The 21166-nt window shown below is 39.3% G+C and overlaps 1 protein-coding gene across 1 annotated transcript in view; it reads left to right on the forward strand.

Moving 5' to 3' along the window:
• csmd3b (CUB and Sushi multiple domains 3b) overlaps positions 1-21166 on the forward strand; it is a 1933688-nt gene that overhangs the window by 1769230 nt on the left and 143292 nt on the right. Inside the window, exons 41-43 of the mRNA XM_072571243.1 lie at positions 278-487; positions 8777-8965; positions 19921-20098. Coding sequence (XP_072427344.1) covers positions 278-487; positions 8777-8965; positions 19921-20098 — 577 coding nt within the window. The remainder of the gene's footprint in view (positions 1-277; positions 488-8776; positions 8966-19920; positions 20099-21166) is intronic.

Here is a 21166-nt window from a genome sequence, read left to right on the forward strand (position 1 = left end):
CTGTTAGCTATAATCAAACTGGTTCTAAAACTCTTCAAACCTAGACCTCCCAGAATCTCCGCATTTACAATCCCTCTGGGAAAAAAAAACAAGGCCAACATAACCTTGTTAAAGGAGCAGTATAATCACATGTCCTCCAACTGTATCTTGTTAGGTAATCCATATGCTGATTCATCTGCACAGGTGAATATATGAGGATGTAATCTTTCACTTATAGCTTACATATTTTAGAATCTAATTAATTTAATTTTCTTTCAATTTCATTTGGAACCTTCAGGTGTGCACCTGCAGTTTGTCAATTTTTCCACGGAAACAATCCATGATTACATTGAAGTGCGAAGTGGATCTGCAACAACTGGCACTGTAATTGGGAGATTTAGTGGTCCTCAGGTACCTGTGCCTCTGTTCAGCACAACTCACGAAACCACCCTGTACTTTCACAGCGATTATTCCCAAAACAAACAAGGCTTCCGGAGCATATATCAAGGTAAGTGTTGCAAAATAAATGTGTTCGGATGTCATTCAATGTTTGAAAGATGGCACTGAACATGTTAAGATCCCTATTTCTCCCCACAGATGCTTCCTGACCTGCTGAGTTTTGCTTGGAATTTCTGTTTTGGTTTCAACACCTTTTAAGCACTTACAGCTGGTGTCTTTTTGGTGGGAGTGGGGTGAGTTTAGTTGTGGTGATACATGCAAATTTGGCACACTTTCTTCTGTTTTGGTTGAGGTGTATATATTTTTTAATTGCACAGAGAGTAGAGGAAGAAAGATAAAGACTGGGGACACTATTGTATGTGCACTTGCAGAAAGTTTGGAAAGTGACATAGGGCGGGACAGTAAAGAGTGGAATTAAGGCAGGAGAGCTTCCATCTGGCAAAACACAAAACATTTCACAATGGTGTGGGAGTTACATCAATAAACCTCCATCCCTTGAGACTACAGTTAAAGCAGCTTCTACATTTTTATTTCAAAGACAGCCACGAATGATTAAAAGGAAAGTATTAATCTTTTACATTAATTTGTACAATTCTGTCAATTTGTTTGCAGTCATTTGAATGTGTCCAATCATCAAAAGCTCATCATGGTGATTCCAAAATACACATCATCCACAGTGGGCAATGTGTACAACAGTTGAAATTCATCTCGAATATACACAGATGTGTGCTTTTTTAATTCTTTAGAGCTTAACCCCTTAAGTCATCAAACATCCAACATTCAAATCAAATTTTATGCATCATAGTTAAAGGATTTTTAAAGTTTTGATTGATTAATTTTGATGATGGTAGAACAGTTGAAAACAGCCAAAAGTGTTTTAAAGTCAAAACCATCATCTTTACCCATTTAACACTGGGTTACCACAATCCTTGCTGATTACCATTCTCCATCTGTTCCTGTCAGTCACCATTTGTCTTCCAATTTCCCTGTACTTGAGTCTGTCATGACTGCATCTTTCCATCTGGTTCTAACCATTTCTGCTCTCCTCCTCCTCGTCAATCCCAGCTCCATATCCACCTCATCACATGTTTTTCTCTCTCTTAGCAGCATATAACTAGACTGTTTCAATCCCTTAACAGCTATTTTCTTTGATTCACCACAGTCTTCACTGACCTCCTGATATACTAGTTCTTGATGTTGTCCTTCCTTTTTACTCCATACATTCATCACAGCATCCGTATCTGATTAGTAATGAGTTGCTATTTTAAAGTTGTTCAATCTGCACCAAATACCAAGTCTTTCAGCTTTTACATTTTTTTCAACAAAGGTTTTCTATCTAAAACCAATCCATAAGAAACTTATGTTAAATGTACATAGTATGTTTTATGTATGATTAAACTCATATGGAGAAAGATTTACTGAGGTGGTTTGAGGGAAATGAAGTTACACAAGTAATACATCAATTGAAGCATTGATATCATTTCTTTGTTTGGTTCATTAAGTCTTTGAATTGGGCTGCTTTGATTAAGCTATTTTCCTTTTGTTATTCAACATTAAAAAAAACACAAAAAGCCAAAAAGATAATAAGTCAATGATTACTTTTCATGACTGTTAGATATTAACTGAGGTAACAATTCTGGATTTCTAAGTCGCCATTGAGTTAATTAGATTGAGATGCTTGCTCTTCTTTGTTACTTAGTGGCAATCAGATTGATAAGGTGACAGATGAATTCAACTGTCATAGAATATGAGAAATATGGTGAGACTGATTTTTAAGCAGGATTGGTATTTGCAAAGCAATTCATCCTGAGATTTAATCCCATGTTGCTACGACTCCCCTGATTTTACTCCCCTCCTCATACTCTCCCATATGAAGTGTCTTTCCTTTATTCATGACTGCTTACCCTTTACTTTGCTATCTCGTTAAGCTGTTCTATTCTGATAATCCTGCTCACACACTCAAAAACATCTTTGACCACTTCTTTATATCTCTCTCAATACTACCCACATCTAGCCCATGACTTTCTGCAGACAGCAGTGTAAAAGTAATGGCCCCTAAGTTGCTGACATGTGCACTTCAAATTTCCAACTTGAAAACTTTTAACTTTCAAATATCCAACTTCCAGTTTTCCAGATTTTCTCCATTCATTAACTATAATACATTTGACCATCAATTTGAGAAAATTAGTTTTTGAATGCAAAGAAAAATCAGACTAACAAATTCCTAGAAGTAGAAAGTGAGAGAAGTAACTGGATACATTATTTATATGTACTTTTGGATGTAAAAACAAAATCAAAAATAATTATGGCAAAGTTGCCTCCTCAGTGGTGCAGTATTGTTCATGATAGGTAAGTTTAAGTAACAGAATTTAACAAATTCTTTGGCTTATATCGCAATATGAGATGGTATTTTTTTAAGAAAATGTGATGTTGTATGTATCATGGTAATGGAATTCATGACAGTGTGGTCTGAACTGCACTTTAAAATGAAAGGAATACACAAGTCGCAAACATTATAATGGCAGATGTAAGAATGTGAGATGTACCTTCATGCTTTAACAAGCATTGCTATGTACAGAGCTTTGTAAGAGAGAACATCTCTAGTACCCAACAGACTCAGGTCCTACTTTCACATTCATTATGACAAAGTTCCTTCCACACCATTCTCAACAGCTATCATGAAGAATAATGATTTGGAGATGCCGGTGTTGGTCTGGGGTGTACGAAATTAAAAACCACATAACACCAGGTTATAGTCCAACAGGTTTAATTGGAAGCACACTAGCTTTCAGAACACTGCTCCTTCATCAGGTGGTTGTGCTTCCAATTGAACCTGTTGGACTATATCCTGGTGTTGTGTGATTTCTAACTATGAAGAATAAAGGTAGAGTTAACCCTTTACTCCAAATCATGAATAGATTGCTTGGGTTAGAGGGTATCCGTAAAATGCAGGGCATATCTGACTATATTTTAACTAGGCAGAAGTGGGCACTGCACATGCTGGAAATCAGAGTGAAGATTAGAGTAGTGCTGGAAAAGCACAGCTGGTCAGGCAGCATCCAAGGAGCAGGAAAAATCTATATATTAACAATATATTTTAACAAATGCATGCTGACAGATTGGAAGCATTGACATGAATGAATTCATAACATATTGCTCAATTATAAAATGATTTGTAAAACTTTAGCAGGTGCATTGAAACCTATGGTATAAGTTTGCAAGGAGACAAATTCACCATAAAACAAAGCCAGACAAATCACAAATAGTTGAATATCATTCATTTTTAGGAGTAAATGCAGGCTCAAATAAAGGAAAATTTTCTGAATATCTATAATAACTAATTTTCAGATGCTTTTATTGGCAGTTATTTCTGATTTTGGAATATTACCACCTTAATTGAACAGTTAATCCAGACGATTATAAAAAGAATTTTGAGGAACATTAAGATATTATTTCAGACCCCACTTTTAAATGTTCTCAGAAAATTAACTTTGAGGTTTCATCAAAAGTATGTTATTTTTGGAGTTTATTAATTCAGGAAGTATAGTTGAAAATGCACTAATGTCAAAAAAAACCTCTAACCCTGCTTATTTTGTGCCTTAGACAAACATAGTGCCTTTATTGTTAGCTGCACAATGACCTTTAACTGTTCTTCACACCACTTGATGTGCTTGATTGTATTTATAAAGAAAGATTGTGTTCGGATTACTGTTGACAGTGCCTATAACAGTCGTATCCGGGGCGAATGAAGCTTGGCCTTACTGAAATTGATAATGATTAATGTAAGGTTTTCTATGTCACAATTGAACTTGAGATTTGTTGAAAACTCAGCTCCTTAGACACAAAATTTTGCTAAAGCTTCTGAGCCATTTGCTATTCACACTTGTAAATAACATCAAGACCGTCAGAATCATTTAATCCAATTGTTTGTGTTTTTTTAAATCACTTACCATTTTGTCAACTCAATATCTGTTTTGAAGCTTTGTACAATCACAGAGACTGCTGGTGAAACTCAGCAGGTCTGCCAGCATTTCTGGAGAGATAAACAGAGTGAATATTTCAAGCCTAGTATGACTCTGTTTCTCTCACTTCACAGATACTGCCAGATCTGCTGTGTTTCTTTAGTATTCTCTGTGTTTATTTCAGTTATCCAGCATCTGCTGTATTGTATGTACATCAATTTTACACCCAGATAGGCAGTGGTAACATTGTCCAGATAATTTGTGAGCCCCAGTTAGAACCTTTGCCTTGGGTTACCAAAAGCCAAAAACTGTGCCTCAGCCCATCTTTTCCATGGGCTGCATCATACGCTCCCTCAGTGTTGGATTGAAGACAGGAGACTCCTAACATCTAGCAGCTGGCCTTCCTGGCACCTGTTCACCCACAACATTTCAGATATTTTATCGGCTTGGAATAAACATCAGCTGTCTTGTTCAGAGACAAAAATAAAATTTGCTGGAAAAGCTCAGCAGGTCCAGCAGCAGCTGTGAAGAGAAAATCAGAGTTAATGTTTCAGGTCCTGAGTTCTGAGGAAGGGTCACCGGACCCAAAACGTTCACTCTGATTGCTGCCGGACGTGCTGAACTTTTCTGACAATTTCTGTTTTAGTTTCTTATTTACAGCAGTTCTTTTGATTTTTAGATGTCTTGCCCATCCTTGGGCTTGTTGAGGCCTTGAAGTTGCTAGTTCATGGGCTGCTGTCTGTCCCATGAGGTGTAGGAGAGGAATTTTCTTTAGGGGTCCCCTTCCCAAGTCAATTAGAGATATGTCCCAACAACTCATTTCCCCCACTAATCACTCTGGTTGGCTCCTCCATGTGGGGAGATTGCAGTGGGTCCCAGCAGTGACCACCATTCCCAAATTGTGATTTTGGGACTACGGGATGACTTACCCTGTGACTAATTTCGTATCCTGATCTCCATACTAGTAACTCAAGCATTATTCCAGCTTAGTTTCAGAGCCGTTGTCATCATCCTCCCTCCATGACCTTGGTCCCCTTCTCAATAATAAGCAATGCCTTCTTACCTTGCCCCGAGTCTGTCGTTGAGGCTTCAAGAATTGGCAGATTTCAGACTGATTAAATAAAGTCGAGTTTAACTGACGCTCAAGTATTATGTGAGATGTGCACTCTGAACAGCTTGGACAGATATTGTCTCTTGCTGGTGGCCTTTTTCTGCCTCATTCACCTTCTTCCAGCAGCTTCTTCTGATCCCTGTCACCCCCCTTTGTTGTCTGTCATGCCTCAGGTGAAGGAAGTTGTTTACAACTGGGAGGAATTGTGTTTGTGCAGCCTCCTTCCTTGAAGGTGAATTCCTTCAACGTACGTCATACTACTCCCTGCAGACATCTATCATTTAAACTCAAGAAACCACCAAATGCTTCTACTGGTTGTTGCTGTGATGGTAGAAATTAATCAGCAATTACCTTGTAAGCAGTTGAGGAATAGCCCTTTAAAGAACACTGGTGGGGGTGTGGCAATGGGGCGTGGTATTTCCTGCTGCTGAACAGGAAACATGTTCAGCTGTGTGAGGATAAGAGAGATGACTAACTGAAACTCTTTGAGCTCCAACATGCTGTCCTGGTGTCAAATGAGGTCTTGATCTGCCTTTCTGCATGATTCCATCAGATGTACGCTCGGCATTGTCTCATGTGTTCCCAAATGGCATCCAATCAGTTTGCACCACAAGGTGCATACGTGCGGTGGACACTCATATGGAGGTAAAACAATATACCTAGTGCCACAAGATATGCCAGAAGGAGTTCACTGCTGAAGGATTTGTGGTGTTCAACGCAATTGTTCCATTTGAGATCTGAGGAAATCATGAAGCTAAAAGTGTAAACAGCTGATTGAAAACTTTGGTTGCAACCATTAGCAATGGGAGATTGCATTGCACGCCACACGGAATAGGCATGATTTACTTTTCCCAACTTGTGTTTTGTGAAGAACTGAAATAGGAATTTACTTCAGTGATGTCTCTCACTGCCTTGTGCAAAGACGCAGATCTAAGTATTCAAACTCTGCAAGATCTTCCTCAACAGATTTATTTTAGGAGCCTGAAAATGCTATTTTACAATGTTATTATATATCTTGCAATTTTGTACCTTGCAATTTGAAGCACCTTGCAATCTTGTCTTTACGTTACTGCACTGTGTTAAAAACACCAAGTTATTGAAGAAATTTTTTTTTCCACATGAACCAAAACTAATAGAACCTGTGTATACTAAGAAAAGAAGACTTGTTCATTCTGACATTTGCATGGGTACATTTGAAAACTGTCTTTTAACTTTCAATGTTCAATTTTCAACCATAATGATTCTGGAGCCTCTGCTCTTAATATGAAGCTTCCCTCAATGAGAGCGCAAATCATAATCATTCTTGGGTGACAAGGTCAGTGCAGGTGACTCATGGCACATTCAATCTTTTGGTGATTAATTTTAATGATTGGAAAAGAATGGGTACTGACCTCTGTTCCTGATTCTGTGATTTGCAATCACATCAAGCGAGGCTGTACAGCAGGATGACATCCTTGTAAAATCTGTCCTTCCTGTTTAGTTTGTGAAATAACAATGTAATTTCTGAATGTACCATCAACACACAGGTTTGTATAACAGAGATTAAAAGAATTGTAGGGAATTATAAATAAAAAGTGAGGAAATATACTGAACATCTGCCTGTCTTTGCCCATATTGCCACAATATAAAATGGCTGCAAATGCACATTGTTACAAAGTTACTCAATATAACAGAAAAGTGCAGCTGACTTCCAAATGCCCTTAACCATTAGTTGATTTTTTTCTGTCAGATGTGGTAAAATTCCACTGTAGAGCCAAATTGAAGAAATTTGGCCATAGAAATGTTTCGATTGATTTTCAGTATCAGGGTCCACTTTCCTGTCAGCTCTTTCATTGCATTAAGATTTAGCACAGCAACGAGGAAACATCTTGTCATATGTGAATGAAAATAACCATCTTTTATCACACGGAATGGTATCATGGTTATCAGTATTTGCTGGAATAGTAGCATGGATCAATGTGTGATCTATGTCAACATTTCCATCTGCCATCCAGATAACTGACTCTCTACTGCAGCACATTACTTTTGCTAACTTGGTGATGGTGCCCCAGCTTACACTGGATTTCATAATTGGAAAATCTCTGCCTGAATTTTACCAACTTTCTATGTAACATTTCTCAATTTTTCTCTCAAATCTACCTTGCAAATGTTTCTCCTGATCCCCACATACCTCATAGTTTTTGTCAGTATTTCAAGGATAGACTTAGAAAAACCTTTCACCATCTATGATTTGGAGATGCCGGTGTTGGGCTGGGGTGTACAAAGTTAAAAATCACACAACATCAGGTTACAGTCCAACAGGTTTAATTGGAAGCACGCTAGCTTTTGGAGTGACGCTCCTTCATCAGGTGATTGTGGAGGGCTCAATCCTAACACAGAATTTATCGCAAAAATTTACAGTGTGATGTAACTGAAATTATACATTAAAAAATTGATTGTCTGTTAAGCCTTTCATCTGTTAGAATACAGTGATAGTTTCACTTCTTTCATGTGTAAATCACAAAACCTTTTTTTAAAAAAGTTGCATTCTCGGCTAACCCGAGAATGCAACTTTTTAGAAAAAAGGTTTTGTGATTTATACATGAAAGAAGTGAAACTATCACTGTATTCTAACAGATGAAAGGCTTAACAGACAATCAATTTTTTAATGTATAATTTCAGTTACATCACACTGTAAATTTTTGCTATAAATTCTGTGTTAGGATTGAGCCCTCCACAATCACCTGATGAAGGAGCGTCACTCAGAAAGCTAGCGTGCTTCCAGTTAAACCTGTTGGACTGTAACCTGATGTTGTGTGATTTTTAACTTTCACCATCTAGGCAATCCTCCTCTGAGGTATAGCACACCAAATGCTGTGCCTTTCACCTGAATTTGCAAGTTCAGGTCTTTTACATACCATTAATGTGCTCTATCAGACTCACTGCTTCCAAACAATTCCCCTCCCAGAATTCCAAATCTATTTCAATGAGAGCAGCTTTCAATGGAAATTGAACTTTGGTGCTGTTTAAACCAAGCCCAGTTGACAAATTTGACCTTGAGCTCATCATCTTCAAGAGTTTAATGTCAGAATTAAGCAAGTAAAGGAACTATTCCTTCATTCCTTCTGTTCCTTGAAGGTGATGGGACAAAACACCAAAACAAAATACTGAGCCCTGAGAACTATGTACCCAGTGTGAAGGTTTCATTGTTTCTCAGTAAAAACTGGTTATTTACTCGATTGTTCAGTCTGATCATCTAATTAATGACTACATTGTATTTTTGCAGCATACCAACTACAAAGTTGTCCTGACCCACGTCCATTTCGAAATGGTTTTGTTATAGGATATGATTTATCGGTGGGGCGAACCATCTCATTTGAGTGTCTCCCTGGCTACACTTTAATTGGGGAAGGGGCACTCACTTGTTTGCATGGTATAAGCCGTAATTGGAACCATCCAATACCTAGATGTGAAGGTATGTAATGAACAAATGCTTATCTCGCTTCTTTCATGTGTGTTTGATATCTATGTGTTAATTCATTGATCTACCATTGTGAACTACCACAATAGAAAACCTTAAAGCAAATCTAGGTTGAGCACAGTTTTAGGATTCATGCTGTGTAGGTCTGTTATGAATATGCTTAGTTCATCCTGCAGTTAGTTTGCTTGGCTGAGCACTGACAATACAGTCTATTAACAATCAAATCACATAAAAGGAAACAAGCGAAAGGGAAATCCTGGTTTCAAGTATAGCTAATGAAAAGTAATAACTGATCTCCAACTGTTTTATATATTTACAAGTTAACCTGCGTAAGAGAGATGATCATCAAAGTAGAACCTTTCTGTCATTAAGATAACATTTACATCTCACAAAATTTCTGCAATATCTGTGCATTACATTTGTGAGCTAACTAAAATAAATTGAACAGTAACAACTCATAGTATTTAAGAAATTCAGAAAGAGAAAGAAGTTTCCTGAGCCAGAAAAGATTTGATGCATTTTTGTCATGAGAATTATTAATGACCTTGGTAAGCAGCAGGTAAAAGCATATGACCTCAAATGTCAAAACCCATCAACTTGAAGTGCTGGGGCAAGATGAACAAAATTGTGAAGGTACTTTTCTTTAACATTCATAACAAAATAATTGACAAATTCTGAAATAAAATATTCATACAACTGTTCTGCTGCACTGTATCCATAGTACTCAGAAAAATTGGCCCTGTTTTGAATTTAATACTATAGCTGGTATTTTTATTTTAATGATGAGGCTTTTAAAATAAATATTAGCCTAAATACACTGAGGAGTGGCATTCATATTTAGACTGCCACTCCACTCCGAGTTCTTGTGATAGCATTCAGTTCCATTTTTCCAGCCAGGAATTCTGATCCCGACACCTGCGGAAATGCAAGGCATACATGTAACACAGTTCCCCTGCATTACATAATAGTCGATCAAAGTCAAATCATACCCCTGTCTGCAGCAATCAGTATGCCGTTTTTATATATGTAAACGTCATGCCTCATAGTCAGACACTTTGACAGCTGCTGTGAAATAGCAACAGTAATAGAAACTAAGTGTGGGGTTGGAGTGGCATATGGGTAGGATGTCAAGTAAGTGATGAAATGCTTCCAGTATGTCTGGGATAGCAGGGTTAGTGGGGGTGTACATTGTTTCGTGATTGTGTTGGGACTGGTGGAGGCAGGAGTAAGTTTTTTTTTCCCCAGGGCTGGTGACGATTGGAATGGTGGTGCTGAGACTGAAGTGTCAGATCCCAGAGGGAGTGGAATCATATTGGGTTGGGCTGGCTGGTCAATGCTGTGGGGTGATTGTCTTGGGTCCAGCTGAGATTGGGAAGTAGTGTGAGGAGGAGTATTTTCTATTTTATTCACTCATGGGATGCCTTTCATGTTGGCTGGGCTGGCATTTATTACCTATCCCTGGTTACCCTCAAGAAGGTGCTGGCAAGTTTCAGAATTTTGACCCAACGACACTGAAGGAACTGGCAATATATTTCCAAGTCAGGATTATGAGTGGCTTGGAGAAGAACTTGCAGGTGTTGGTGTTTCCATGTTTCTGCTGGCTTAGTCTGTCGAGATGGTGGTGCCATGAGATTAGAAGGAGGTGAGGAGCCATGGTGAATTTCTGAAGTGCACTTTGTGGACAGTGTTGCTACTGGAGGTCAGTGGCAGGGAAACGGAATGTTTGTGAGTGTGGTTCAATCAAGCAGGCTGCTTTGCCCTGTTTCTTGAGTGTTTCAGGCAAATGGACAGTATTCTGTCACCGTCCCTGACTTCTATCTTGGAGTTGTGGGAAGGAGTGTTTCTGAACAAAGGGACCTTGGAATGCAGGTTCATAGCTCCTTGAAAGTGGAGATACAGGTAAACAGGGTAGTGAAGAAACTGATTGGTATGCATGTCTTCATTGGTCAGTGCTTTAAGTAGAGGAGTTAGGAGGTCATGTTGTGTCTGTACAGATATTGGTCAGGCCACTTTGGAATACTGCATGCAATTTGGTCTTCCTGCTATTGAAAAGGTGTTGTGAAACTTTAAAGGGTTCAGAAAAGATTGACAAGAATATTGCCAAGTTTAGAGATTTTGAGCTAGAGGGAGAGACTTAATAGGCTGGGGGTATTTTCCCTGGAGCATCAGAAAATGAGGGGTGAACTTACAGAAGTCTATAAAATCATGAGGGACATGGATAAGGTGAATAGCCAGGGTCTTTTCCAGGGTAGCAAGGTCCAAAACTAGACAACATAGGTTTAAGATGAGAGGGGAAAGATTTGAAAGAGACCGAAGGGGCAGCTTTTTCACGCAGAGGATGGTGTGTCTGTGGAATGAGTTGCCAGAGGAAGTGGTAGAAACTGGTGCACTTACAGCATTTAAAACTGGTTAACTGATGAAGGAACAGTGCTCTGAAAGCTAGTACTTCCAAATAAACCTGATGGACTATAACCTGGTGTTGTGTGATTTTTAACATTTAAAAGACATCTGGATGAGTATATGAATAGGAAGGGTTTTAGAGTGTTATAGACCAAATATTGACAAATGGGACCAGAGTAATGCAGAATCTCTGGTCAGCATGGATGAGTTGCACTAAAAGGTTTGTTTCTCTGCTGTACATCTCTATGACTGTAATAAGATACAACTTGTTTGAAATTTTCTGTTGGATTGATTGGAAAATGTAACTAAAATGTGACTAAAATGTCACTGAGGAGAGGGACATGATGAATGTTGATATTAGAGATAGAAGTTTGATTAGTCTGGATCACATTGACATAAGTAGGGAAAATGTGTTGGATAGGCTAGAGGTTAGTAAGATGGACAAATCCCCAGGACCAGATGGGATCAATCCCAGGTTACTGAGGGAGGCAAGAGAGGAAATAGCTGGGGCCCTGACAGATATCTTTGTGGCTTCCTTAAATACAGCTGAGGTGCCAGAGGACGGAGGATCGCTCATGTTGTCCCCCTGTACAAGAAGGGTAATAAGGATATTCCGGGTAATGACAGACCAGTGAGGCTGACATCAGTGGTGGTAAAGTTGCTGGAGAAGTCAGTGAGGGATAGGATCAATTAATATTTGGAAAATAATGGGCTTATCAGTGATAGGCAACATGGTTTTGTGCAGAGAAGATTGTGCCTTACCAACTTAATAGAGTTCTTTGAGCAAGTGACCAAGTTGATAGGTGAAGAAGGGCTGTTGATGGCATATTCATGGATGTTAGTAAGGTGTTTGATAAAGTTCCCCATGGTAAACTAATAGAGAAAGTGGAATCACATGGTGTGCAGGATGTCCTAGCTAGGTGAATAAAGAACTGGCTGAGCCACAAGAGACAGAAAGTCGTAGCTGAAGGGAGTTTCTCGAGATGGAGAAAGGTGATCAGTCGAGTTCCACAGGGGGCCACTGTTGTTTGTGATATACATAAATGATCTGGAAGAGGGCACTGTTGGTATGATCAGCAAGTTTGCAGATGACACGAAGATTGGTGGAATGGCAGAAAACATAAAGTTCTGTCAAAGAATACAGGAGAATATAGATAGACTGGAGAGTTAGGTGGAGAAGTGGCAGATGGAGTTCAATCCAGGCAAACGTGAGATGATGCATTTTAGGAGGTTTAATTCTAGAGTGAATTGTACAGTAAATGGAAGAGACTTGGGAAAAGTTGATGAGCAGAGAGATGTGGGCAGGTCCATTGTACCCTGAAGGTGAATAGAGTGGTCAAGAAGGCATATGGTATGCTTGCCTTCATCGGACAGGGTATTGAGTATAAGAGCTGGCAGGTCATGTTAAAATTGTACATGATGTTAGTTCAGCCACATTTGGAATACTGTGTACAGTTCTGGTCGCCACATTACCAAAAGGATGTGGACACTTTGGAGAGGGTGCAGAGAAGGTTTACCAGGATGTTGCATAGTATGGAAGGTGCTAGCTATGAAGAGAGGTTGAGTAGGTTATAGACAATAGACAATAGACAATAGGTGCAGAGTGGCCATTCTGCCCTTCGAGGTTAGGTTTGTTTTCATGAGAAAAGAGGAGATTGAGGGGGGACCTGATTGAGGTCTACAAAATCATGAAGGGTAGAGACAGGGTAGATATAGACAAGCTTTTTCCCAGGGTGAAGGGTTCAATAACAAGAGGACACGCTTTCAAGGTGAAAGGTGAAAAGTTTAAGGGGGATACACGTGGCAAGTACTTCACACAGAGGGTGGTGGACGTCTGGAATGCGTTGCCAGCAGTGGTGGTAGAGGCAGGCGCGGTAGATTCATTTAAGATGCATATGGACAGATGCATGAGTAGGTGGGAAGCAGAGGGATACAGATGCTTAGGAATTGACCGTCAGGTTTAGATAGTACACTTGGATCGGCTCAGGCTTGGAGGGCCGAAAGGCCTATTCCTGGACTGTAAATTTTCTTTGTTCTTTTTAAAATGTAACAATCTGCCAAAAGGGAAAGCTAAGTCTTTGGTATGGTGCATGATTTCAGCAGCTGCAAAATTTCATGAAGAGCTCAAATATCTGAAAATAAAAATAGGATTATCTCTGGGAAACAGTAGACTGATTAATTAGTGATTTGACTAAGTAGTTGCTGCAATAGTAGTTACATTCATGGATGAGGAAAGAAGCCGAGAATTGAGGTAGTTTCCTTAATTCTCTGCATTCAATTATTACCATAAAGCTTTTTGACCTTTTGTCTTAGCTAGAATAAAGCTTATTTTAAAAACGATCAAAAATGGATAGTTTTGCATTTAGAATTAGGTCTATTGTCCAGAGAGTTTATAAGCCATTCATTGATCTAAATTTCAAGATACTGAATGCTCCCATTGATTATTATTATTTTAATTCACTAACTCTTGAGTTATTCACTGATGGAACTTATCACTGACATTAATTAAACAATGCTCAGATCGTCCATCAGATATAAAATGCTAGGTATCAAAAATGTCAGAATTAGAATCTCTCTCATGTGGAAACAGGCCCTTCAGCCCAACAAGTCCACATCAACTCTCCGAAGAGTGTCCCACCCTGACCCATTCCTCTACATTTACCTAACCTACACATCCCTGAACACGATGGGCAATTTAGCACAACCAGTTCACCAAACCAGCACATCTTTGGATTGTGGGAGGAAACCAGAACACCCGGAGGAAACGCACGCAGACACAACGTAAATGTGCAAACTCCACACAGACAGTTGCTTGAGGATGGAATTGAACCCAGGTCCCTGGTGCTGTGAGGAGGCAGTGTTAATCACTGAGCCACCATACCACTCTGGTTGCAGGCACTCATTTGATAGAAATGTAAAGAGGCTGTTGGTGGATTAATTTAAAGCAGGCAAAGGAGTATTTTATAATGAGTTAGGTTTTCCGCTTGAATTGAAAACTATTCTGACAAGTTCAAGGAGACAAAGTTCGACGGGCAGTATTTTTTGTCAGTCTTTAATGATGCAACGGACTTGCAAGAAAGACAGAAGCTATTTGTCCCAATCAAACCAAGACATCATAGTGAAAGGTAAATAATTCTAAGCACATTTACCTGTCTATTCCTATATCTCTTTATCAACTTCATCTTAATCCTTTTCAAACTAATCTTCAACTGTGGTATAGTTTCTGCCTTAACCGCTAATACTGGAAGTGATTTCCACAGCCTCATTAAATTCCTATGGAATTAAATTTATCTTGTTCCATGTTGCAAATTGATTATCTTTAGTCTTGTATCTAAAGCCCCTTACTCTAGGTTCCTAAACCTCTGGACATGGTCTAGTCCCATCTCTGCTGTTTCATCATTTTTGTAATTTAACAATTCCACTATGGGCAAGATTTAAAGCGCTGTGTTGCAGACACTGGGCCTACTTATAGAGTCACAGAGAGATGTACAGCATGGAAACAGACCCTTCAGTCCAACCTGTTCATGTGAACCAGATATCCCAACCCAATATAGTCCCAACTGCCAACACCCGGCCCATATCCTTCCAAACCCCTCCTATTCATATACCCGTCCAACTGCCTCTTAAATGTTACAATTGTACGAGTCTCCACCACTTCCTCTGGCAGCTCATTCCATACACAAACCATCCTCTATGTGAAAAACCTGCCTCGTAGATCTCTTTTATATCTTTACCCTCTCACCCTAAACCTATGCCCTCTAGTTCTGGACTCCCCAACCCCAGGGAAAAAGATTTTGTCTATTTATCCTAGCCATGCCCCTCATAATTTTGGAAACCTCTATAAGGTCACCCGTCAGCGTCCGACACTTCAGGGAAAACAGCCCCAGCCTGTTCAGCCTCTCCCTGTAGTTCAAATCCTCCATCCCTGGCAACATTCCTGTAAATCTTTTCTGAACCCTTTCAAGTTTCACAACATCTTTCTGATAGGAAGGAGACCAGAATTGCACGCAATATTCCAACAGTGGCCTAACCAATGTCCTGTAGAGCCGCAACATGACCTTCCAACTCCTGTACTCAATACTCTGACCAATAAACAAAAGCATACCAAATGCCTTCTTCACTATCCTATCTAGCTGCGACTCCACTTTGCATTCCAAGGTCTCTTTGTTCAGCAACACTCCCTAGGACCTTACCATTAAGTGTATAAGTCCTGCTAAGATTTGCTTTCCTAAAATGCAGCACCTCGCATTTATCTGAATTAAACTCCATCGACCACTTCTCTGCCCATTGGCCCATCTGGTCAAGATCCTGTTGTAATTTGAGATAACCCTTTTCGCTGTCCACTACACCTCCAATTTTGGTATCATCTGCAAATTTACTAACTGTACCTCTTATGCTCGCATCCAAATCATTTATGTAAATGACAAAAAGTAGAGGACCCAGCACCAATCCTTGTGGCACTCCACTGGTCACAGGCCTCCAGTCTGAAAAACTACCCTCCACCACCAGCCTCTGTCTTCTACCTTTGAGCCAGTTCTGTATCCAATTGGCTAGTTCTCCCTGTATTCCATGAGATCTAACCTTAATAATCAATCTCCAATGGAGAACCTTGTCGAACGCCGTACTGAAATCCATGTAGATCTGCCCTAATCAATCCTCTTTGTTACTTCTTCAAAAAAGTCAATCAAGTTTGTGAGATATGACTTCCCACACACGAAGCCATGTTGACTATCCTGAATCAGTCCTTGCCTTTACAAATACACGTTAATCCTGTCCCTCAGGATTCCCTCCAACAACTTGCCCACCACTGAGGTCAGGCTCACCGGTCTATAGTTCCCTGGCTTGTCCTTACCATCCTTCTTAAACAGTGGCACCACATTTGCCAACCTCCAATCTTCCGGCACCTCACCTGTGACTATCGATGATACAAATATCTCATTAAGAGGCTCATCAATCACTTCTCTAGCTTCGCACAGAATTCTAGGGTACACCTGATCAGGTCCTGGGGATTTATCTACCTTTATGCATTTCAAGACATCCAACACTTCCTCCTCTGTAATTTGGATGTTTTGCAAGGTGTCACCATCTACTTTCCTACAGTCTATGTCTTCCATATCCTTTTCCACAGTAAATACTGATGCAAAATACTCGTTTATTATCTCCCCCATTTTCTGCGGCTCCACACAAAGGCCGCCTTGCTGATCTTTGAGGGGCCCTATTTTCTAGGAGAAAGTGAGGACTGCAAATGCTGGAGATCAGAGCTTAAAAATGTGTTGCTGGAAAAGCGCAGCAGGTCAGGCAGCATCAAAGGAACAGGAGAATTGACGTTTCGGGATCCTGTTCCTTTGATGCTGCCTAACCTGCTACGCTTTTCCAGCAACACATTTTTAAGCTTTGGGCCCTATTCTCTCCCTAGTTACCCTTTTGTCCTTAACGTATTTATAAAAACCCTTTGGATTGTCCTTAATTCAATTTGCCAAAGCTATCTCATGTCCCCTTTTTGCCCTCCTGATTTCCGTCTTAAGTATTCTCCTACTGCCTTTATACTCTTCTAAGGATTCTCTCGATCTATCCTGTCTATACCTGACATATGCTTCCTTCTTTTTCTTAACCAAACCCTCAATTTCTTTAGTCATCCAGCATTCCCTATACCTACCAGCCTTTCCTTTCACCTAACAAAAAAATACTTTCTCTGGATTTGCGTTATCTCATTTCTGAGGGCTTCCCATTTTCCAGACAGCCCTTTACCTGTGAAGATCTGCCCCCAATCAGCCTACGAAAGTTCTTGCCTAATACCATCAAAATTGACCTTTCTCCAATTTAGAACTTCAACTTTTAGATCTGATCTATCCTTTTCCATCACTATTTTACTTAAGAACACGAGATGTACAATATCTAATTCCATTACAACAGAACTACCCCTGATTCAGGCAGAGGGCAGAAAGAGCTGACCTTGGAATCTGAGTTGCCAAAGTTAACTCAATTAATGACACCCGTTATCCCGGAATGCAGTTGAATTTAGTGATGGTTGAGGGATTAGGTGAGACCTGCATGGTTCTCCCAGGTTTGTAGAAGGACATCGAACATACAGTCTACAGGGAGTGAGGGGGAGGGTTGGTCAGGTACTCTGTACCCAATTGAGGTATTTGACATCAGGAAATCCAGAGCTGCTGACTAGTGAACAGCTTATGGGAGGAAGGTCTTCTGCTCCTGGGGTCCTCAATCATGGAGAAAGTCTGACAACAGTCACTTATGTGCCTCCCACATGGAACTGATAGAAGTTCCCTGATGGTTTTGTCACCATTGTGTAAGAGATCCCGATCTCCTTAAAAACATCCCAACTCAGATCTATTTTCAGCGTGAAGTTGTCAACTTTGTTCAAAAAAAACTGACAAGAGTCTTGAAAATGATTGTGTTCAGAGAGACCTGTATGTCCTTCAGTATGAATCACTGAAAGTCAAATACAGATAGAAAATGCAATTAGCAAGGCAAATCTTGTGTTTGCTTTTCTTGCAAAGAAATTGATTCCTAAGAACACAGAATTACTTGTTACTACAGTTGTTTTGGGGATAACTGAAGCTATACCTGGAGTACTGTGTGCAGTTTTAATTTATTTACTGAAAGAAAGACATTTGTGTTATCAAGGCATTGCAATAATTATTAATCAGAGTGGCTCCTGCAATGAGGAGAGATTGAGCTATTTATTCCAATATTTCTAGCAATTTTAAAACAAAAGAGAAGTGATTTAATTGAAGTACGTAGAAGTCTTCAGGAGCTTGACAGGAAAGATGCTGAGAACATGGGAAAACTGATTGGAGAAACTGAAAAATGGGTCATAGTTCCATGAGTAAATCTTCAAGGACCAAGATCAAGGGTGTCATAGGCTGTAAAACATTCTTCTGGGGCAGGGTGATCAACCAGAGGTCATGGTCCACATTAGTGGCAATGAAATAGGTTGAGGGGGATGTATAAGGTTGAAGAGTATAAGAAGCTCTGTAGAAAATCAGCAAACAGAGGCTCAAAGCTAGTACTCCATGGGTTACTCCCAGTGACACATGCAAGTAAATGCGAAAACAGGAAGATAAGGCAGATTAAAATATAGGTACAGAAGGGAGGGCTTTAGATTCCTAGAAGGTCCGGCTGTGGGTGAAGTTGTATCTTTATAAGCTGGATATGTCACAGCAGCAATGAATTTCATACAAGTTGTTTTGCTTGTGTTGTTAGGAGGGTCTAAACCAAACTGGCAGGGGTATGGAAACCACAAGAGAACATCAGAGAGGGTGTGCAAAATACTGGGAGGGACAACAGTAGAATGGAGAATGGTAAATTATAAGGTTGGATTGGAATAAGGGAGAAATTAAAGCATTCTAAAACAGGTTTACACTGCTTGCAGATAAATATACAAGGTAAATGAGATTGGTGAGTCAAAAAAGTAGATTGCCTGGTCGAATTATGTTGTTATAGTGATGACAAAGACCTGGTTGAAGGAAGAACAGGGTGTGTTCAATATTCCTGGAGACAAGGTGTTCTGAAAAGATTGGAAAGGAAGAAAAACAGGAGCAGTGACAGTATTGGTTAAGGAGAGCATTGCAGTGCTAGGGGAAGAAAAGGTGCCAGACAGTTCAAGGATGGGATCAATTTGACTCGAGCTAACTGTGTAATACCATTATTCAGTTTTATCTATAAGCTACTAACTAGTAGGAAAGATGTTGAGGAATAAATCTGCAAGGAATTTGCAGATTACAAGTATTATAAGGTAATTTGAATAGGACAGTTTAATTATCCAAATGTAGACTGGGATAGTGGTCATATAAAGAGTAGAAAGGAGCAATTGTTCTTACATTATGTTCAGGAGAATTTTCTAGATTAGTATGTGTCCAGTACATGAAGACCCAGTTCTTGACAATGAACTGTGACCAAGTTAATCAAGTATCAATGGGGAAATAACTAGGGAGCAGTAGGAAATGCATCAAAACTAACTTTAGAGTGATAGTGTTGAAGAATAATGAACAATCCAGAGTAAGAATAATTAACTGACTTTAGAGCTGATTTTAACGGACCAAGAACAGAGTTGAGCCAGATATACTGGAGCCTAAGGTTGGAGGGAAAAGCTGGAGCTGAACAACGGACTGTATTCAAAGAAGAGATGGTTTAGGAATGGTCAAGGTATGTTTCTTCAAAAGAGAAAAGCAAAATCAAACAAACCTAGTGTCTCTGTAGTTAACACTCTCCACACACCCCAGCATCCCAAATCTCCCCACACCCACCTCCCTCCATAACCTCCTCTCCTCACAACACACAAACACACACACACACACACTCGCTTTCATGCAAAAGTGAATAATTCCTTTAAAGCATACTCGAAGCCTATTGTTGGTAAAAAAAACAGAATTAAAACAAATATCTCATTTTAATACACTTGAACTTTCATTACTTTTGTGGGTGTCAATACTTCAGTGATTTGCACATGTATTCACTGAAATGCAAACAGGAAGGAATGTGAATAAATAAATTGTGTTTTCAAACTGATTTCTTTTTATTTTTTCTAGCTCTCTGTGGAGGTAATATTACTGCATTGAATGGCACTATCTACTCTCCTGGGTACCCTGATGAGTACCCTAACTTTCAGGACTGTCTCTGGATTGTAAAAGTACCTCCAGGCAATGGAATCTACATCAACTTTACTGTCTTGCAGACGGAACCCATATATGACTTCATTACTGTATGGTAGGACAATAAATATTCTCTTTATTGATATATTGTAACAGTTATGCATTGAACAGAGCTCTGATGAGTTAGAATACTGTGGCTTTATCACTTTAGTTCTTTAGGTTAACCTTAGCTTGTTAGCTGTAAACAAGAATAGTAATTGTCTCTGCACAAATCTATATCATCTGGAAACACCAACTACAATCCTATATTTAAAGTACATCTTGATGATATGCTTAGTTATTGCATTAAGTAATGTAAAAAAAAGAGATTCATGATATACAAGCAGCATTCAATATAAAATAATTTATTTGGGGACTAGTTGGATCAATAATTACTGTGATATATTTGTTTTCCAGAAAGAGCATTCTGTTATCCACAGCTCCTCATGTGCAGCTTAAATTGACTAGTTGTTTAAAGCTGAATTTCCACACCTAAGATCTAATTAGCTTATATTCAGTTTCTCTTCCTGGGAGATAATCTAGTCGAACAAAGTGTTCATCCAAACAGTCTGTCAACGTTGAAAAATTTCCAAAGTCTTCCCGGTTTTCAGTAATGTATAACAAACAGAATATTTGGTCCTATGGATAACCATTCAGGTGGTGAAGATGAAAATGATCCTCCTTACTAATATTTTACTTCACATCACTCTCTGACAAAAGGAGTGGGTAGCTAACTAATATATAGGTTTCCCTCAATAATCAAAAAGGAAAATACTGCAGAGTCTGGAAATCTAAAATAAAAACACAAAATGCTGGATGTGCTCTAGACATCTTAGTACCTGTGATGAGATTGAGAAACAGTTTTGAGCATCAGTTTGATTTATTGTTGTCACATGTACCAAGATACAGTGAAAAGTGTTTGTTTGCGTGCTATAGACAGATCATAACATACAAAGTGCATCAGGGTAACAGAAGAGAGTGCAAAATACATTATTACAGTGACAGGACAATAGCCTTTCATGAGACCTCAAGGAAGTTAAAGAAATGATCATTTTTGTCCAAAGGAATCAATCTACCTCCACTTTAGTGATATTCAGTGTTGCAAAATTAAATGTGACCAAGGAAAAAGATCAAGAGAAAGTTA

Source organism: Chiloscyllium punctatum, chromosome 5 (assembly GCF_047496795.1).
Source record: "Chiloscyllium punctatum isolate Juve2018m chromosome 5, sChiPun1.3, whole genome shotgun sequence".
Taxonomy (NCBI): Eukaryota; Metazoa; Chordata; class Chondrichthyes; order Orectolobiformes; family Hemiscylliidae; genus Chiloscyllium; species Chiloscyllium punctatum.